General features: G+C 44.5%; 1 protein-coding gene across 1 annotated transcript; it reads right to left on the minus strand.

Annotated features, from left to right (window-relative positions):
* Positions 1 to 552, minus strand: LOC128511169 (achaete-scute homolog 5-like). Its single transcript, XM_053483860.1, has one exon. The coding sequence runs from the start codon at positions 550 to 552 to the stop codon at positions 1 to 3; it is 552 nt and encodes a 183-aa protein (XP_053339835.1).
* Positions 553 to 5,051: the final 4,499 nt, after the last annotated feature.

Below are 5,051 nucleotides of genomic sequence, written 5' to 3' on the forward strand. Positions count from 1 at the left end.
TTAGATTCTAGAAGAGTCTCGAGACAGATCAGAGCGGCGCACAGGGGAGCACGTGATGGAGAGCTCGCGAGGACTTTCTTCTTCCTCTCTAGATGCTTCCTCCGGCGCAGCCTCACACTCCTCCACGAGCCGCTGCAGATGCTTGATGTAGCGGATAGCTGCGCGCAGCGTCTCCACTTTGCTCATGCGCTTAGCGGCAGCGGATCCAGGTAGGTGCTCGCGCAGTTTAGCATAGCCCTGGTTTACGCATTTCACGCGCTGCCGCTCCCTCTCGTTACGCTTCTGAATGAAGGCAGGCTCGAGCGCGCACTCGTACACTCCGAAGCGCCCGTGGAATGGCCCGAGGTACGGCATGAGTGGGGTGGTGGCGCCAGGAAAGGGGGCATCATAGAGGCGTGGCTCTGCGGGGCGCGGGTAGATGAGCAGAGGGAGCGTGTGGCGTAGACGCGCCGGGTGAAACTGCGTGTGCATGCGCTTCAGAGAGTGACCAGCAGAGACCATGCTGTAGGGGCAGTAATGCTCCGGTCGTGGGCGAGAGAATGCAGAGTCCATGATGTGCTAAGGTCAAATCTCGAGTCAAATAACAATTAAATTAGAGAGTGCTCACAGCACTGCTGCTGTTCCACACAGACTATCAGTTGAAACTATCTGTTCATCAGAGCAGAGCTGATAGAGTCCTCAGTGAGGTGAAGCTGTGACTCCATCATCATCATCATCATCACTGTCATCATCTCTCCAGAGTTGTGTAGATGAGCTGTTTGTATTCCTCTTGTGTTTTCATTTTACTCTGTCGTCACGCTGTAAAACAGACATAAGAGATTATTAGCTGTAATAATAATAATAAGAAAAGTCTTAAAGCTGTATCTAGTAACTGTAACTTGGCTGCAGTCGCTCGTTAGTTCAAGACTGGAATTCCCTACAAGTCTACCTGAGCCTCCAGTAACTACCTGGACTCCATAACCTGGTTCCCTGTTGAGTCTGGTTCCTCTCAAGGTTTCTTCCTATTACCATCTCAGGAGATTTTCCTTGCCACTGTCGCCCTCGGCTTGTTCACCATTTTGATTCATGCACATTCACAATCCATACAAATGTACAGTGGGGCAAAAAAGTATTTAGTCTGCCACCAATTGTGCATTAAACAAGATAAGATAAGAGAGACCTGTAATTTTCATCATAGGTATACCTCAACTATGAGAGACAAGTGTGGACATAACTGGTCCTTGAGATGTGTTGCCTTGACGACCAAGTCTCACCAAGTGCTTTGATCAGCATGTCCCTTCACCTCAACATGTTGCTGAAATCCATAATGTACAAACAACAGTCTTCTACCCCAAACATTTTACCCGACACTGAACCCCGAATAAGTTGGCAAAACTCAAACAATTTGGGATAATCAGTTACATCAAGGCAGCACAGTGGTGTAGCGGTTAGCACTGCCTTGCACCTCCAGGGTCCGGGTTTGATTCCCGCCTTTGTGTGCTCTGGAGTTTGCATGTTCTCCCCGTTCTTGGTGGGTTTCCTCCGGGTACTCTGGTTTTCTCCCACAGTTAATTAGCGTTCCCAAATTGCCTGTAGTGTGTGAGTGTGTGTGTGTGTGTGTGTGTGCCCTGCGATAGATTGGCACCCTGTCCAGGGTGTACCCCATCTCGTGCCCTAAGCCTCCTGGGATAGGCTCCAGGCCCCCCGCGACCCTGAATACAGGACAAAGTATAGAAGACGAGTGAGTGAGAGTTACATCAATTTTTTTTAGTAATGATGTTTTAAATTTTAAGTAAACAGAACTATCCGTTTTTGAGTTTGTTGTACTCATTCATATTTATTTGCATTAATGAGTAGCCTAACTCATGCTATTCAATAGTAATTATCTTTTTTTTTTGGTGCAAATCAAAGAAATTGTTGTTGGTCTTTCACCTGCTCCCGGCAATGGGTCGCCACAGTGGTTTTACACCAGATGCCCCTTATGAAGCAGCCTTCCCATTTCATCTGGGCTTGGGACAGGCACTTCATCCAGTGGCTGGGAATAGAACCCGGGCCTTTCATGTGGCAGACGAAACCCTTACCACTGAGCCACCAGTGCCCTGTTTCAAATCAAATAATTAATTTTCTTTATTTATCTTCAGTTAAATCTGAGAGTACAAAATCTATATTATTATACTATAATATTAATACTAAAACTGAAACTAATAGAAATTCAGGATTTATATTCAAACCCCAGAAAACCGGAGTTGTAAATCTGTCAGTTTCAAAAACAAAACAATTTTTGCTAGTAAAGTAGTCAGATCAAATTAAAGACTGATATTTGCCATTTAAGAGAAATCTTGCTTTCTAATCTCCTAAACAGTAGGTAGCAAAAAGTGAAGCTTAATTTTTCACCCGCGCGTCTAAACACATTCTATTCAGAACTCTAGAGAGCACCAAACTGTCGACAATCAGGTGACATAAATCAAAAGCAGCAACTTTAGGGTCCCCAGATTTGTAAAGATTATCCTAATAAGCCTCATGCAAAGACAGACCAATCCACCATCACCATCAAAACAATTGCTGAAATATTTTAAGTTGGTGGAACTTTAGGGAGACAGTTACTGTGGCTTAAAGTATTAAAGTTGTTTAGCTACACTTTTTTTTCTACAAACTCATAAATACCAAAAGGTTCTAAATACTCATCAAGGTCTATTAATTGGAACTAATTGTAATTATTTAAGTTAACAGTACTCAATCTGTTTAAGTACTTTAAGCATTAGGGTTCACATGCAGTGCAGGCCTATGCAGTTGGGGAAGATACGGTAAGAGGGGATGAGAATGCGTGGCTGTGTCGACACCATGTGCTTTGACTGTAGCAGACTTTAGCACACTGACGGGGAGTGGCCCAGTGCATCACAAAACACACAACAGCATTGCTGCATCCCACAGGACAAACCTCATATGTTTCTCACTATCACTTTGTTATAGGTTCATGTCACACACTGAGAGAACACTTCCTGTGTTAAGAACTTATCAGGCCCGGTACCGAGTCATGCTTCATTCACCTTCACTTGACATTACATGAACTACAACATCGTCTCACAGTGCATGTGTTTAACTGCCCCCTGGAGGAGAAAGCTCATCACACTGAACCATAAACACAAATCTGGTCCACCACAGTGAGCCCATCTCACTCATCATCATCATGAGTCCCTGGAATGTCCAGCAAAGTCAAGCAAAGGCAGGTTCCTACCACAGCGACTCTATGTATCATCGTGCCTGGAGCCTTGCCCCTTTTGACTGAATTTATACTCAGGCTCTACAGAAATCCTTATGTACTTCCTCTTCAGGTTCATCTTTGAGACAAAACTGAATTGGGATAAAAGCTCCACTGATGTTCTAGATGTTCCTTGATCCATGAGGTTTGTCATTGCATATATCAATAAAATTATGATCTACTCAGCTGGTTCTCTCTTAACACCTTGACTACATGAAGGCCCTGTCTTCTGTCCTGGAGCATCAACTGTATAATAAAGGAGAGAAATGTGAGATCCACATTACCCATGTCGCATTCTTGAGACACATCATTGGGCCGGTAGATGTTCTAACGGAGTAAGACAAAGTGTCAGTGGTGACAATCTGGTCTTTACCACCACTATGATGGACCTGCAGTGTTTCCTGGGATTCACTCCTACAGATGATCCATACAAGTCAGTGTGATCATTTTCCCTGCAACTCCTTTATCACTTACAAGGCTGAACGTTTTTTAGTGTAAGTTAAGTTATTTTATTCATATAGCAGCTTTAAAACATAATGTAATGTGGCAACATTTTTTTTATTTAGTTAAGAGTCGTGCTGCAGCATTTTGAACCAGCTGGAGATAGTTGAGAGATAGTTGAGATTGGAGATCGGAGGCTAGATCCGATTGACAGCCCATAGTAAAGTGTGTTTCCGTAGTCTAAACGCGAAGAAATAAAAGCATGGATCAATAAAATCATTAAGGCAGAAAATCCCCTCACCTTACCCGAAATTCTCAAAAGATCAAAGGATGACTTCACCACTGCTCATATTTGCTTCTCAAATTTAAAATCTGAATCAAATTAAACCCCAAGGTTCTTCACGTGTGATCTAATATAGGGTGTCAGTGATCCCAGATCGGGGGTTAAAATTTCAACAGCCGACGGTGATCTAAATAGTAATACCTCAGTCTTGGACTCGTTTGAATTATGAATAAAACTTGTGGCCATCCATTTTTTAAAGCCACATAGACAATTAAACAAGGGTTGCAACAAGTCCACTTTTCCAAATTTTAAGGGAAAATAAAGCTGGGTAATTTAGTATCATTTAAAAAGTTTAAATTCCAAGACACCCAGATCCTCCAAACTTTAACTGCAGGAACAGTGTGGGAGCGGCACCCTGACGGAGGGTTGGGAAAAAGCCCTAATTACACCCACTGGCCTTATGATGTGGGTGGTAGAGAATGTCTGAGACTTACACTGGCACTGGGGGAAAGGTGGCACCAGCTGCCCGCAGGATTAATCTGTTTACATTTGTGACCTCACACTAAGCTGGGTAAGCATTGTTCTTCACCAAATTCAATTTTAGGATTGTCCCAGCACACACACACACACACACACACACACAGACACACACACACACCTCCCCAAACATGTGGGCAGTAACAGAGTATAACAGCCCAGCCTATAAACATGGCTGCTCGGACTCCATAACCCAGAGTGTCTCTTGTTCACATACTTATGATCCTGGTCCTCCCCGACTCACCCCGAGCTGCTCATCGTCTCTCTAATGTCTGTCAGAATGTCTGCTGCTTGTTACTGTGTCTCACTGCTGATCTGCAGTTATTATATCTCCAGTGTGTGTTAGTGTTACTGGACAGAGAGGTGTTGAGGTGAGTCTCTGAGACTGAAGCTGCAGCGTCACACGGGTTCCACCTGGAAGAAAACTCGGAACCCTGTGACAGGTGAGGAGTTCCCCTCTCTCTCCCTCTCCCCCTCTCTCTCCCCCTTTCTCTCCCACCCTCCCCCTCTCCCCCCCTCCCTCTCCCCCTCTCTCACACACACTCACACACA

The sequence above is a fragment of the Clarias gariepinus genome, chromosome 23 (assembly GCF_024256425.1).
Source record: "Clarias gariepinus isolate MV-2021 ecotype Netherlands chromosome 23, CGAR_prim_01v2, whole genome shotgun sequence".
Taxonomy (NCBI): Eukaryota; Metazoa; Chordata; class Actinopteri; order Siluriformes; family Clariidae; genus Clarias; species Clarias gariepinus.

What these genes read in the sequence shown, in the direction of transcription:
- LOC128511169 (XM_053483860.1), bottom strand. Translation starts at nt 552, where the DNA reads ATGGACTCTGCATTCTCTCGCCCACGACCGGAGCATTACTGCCCCTAC.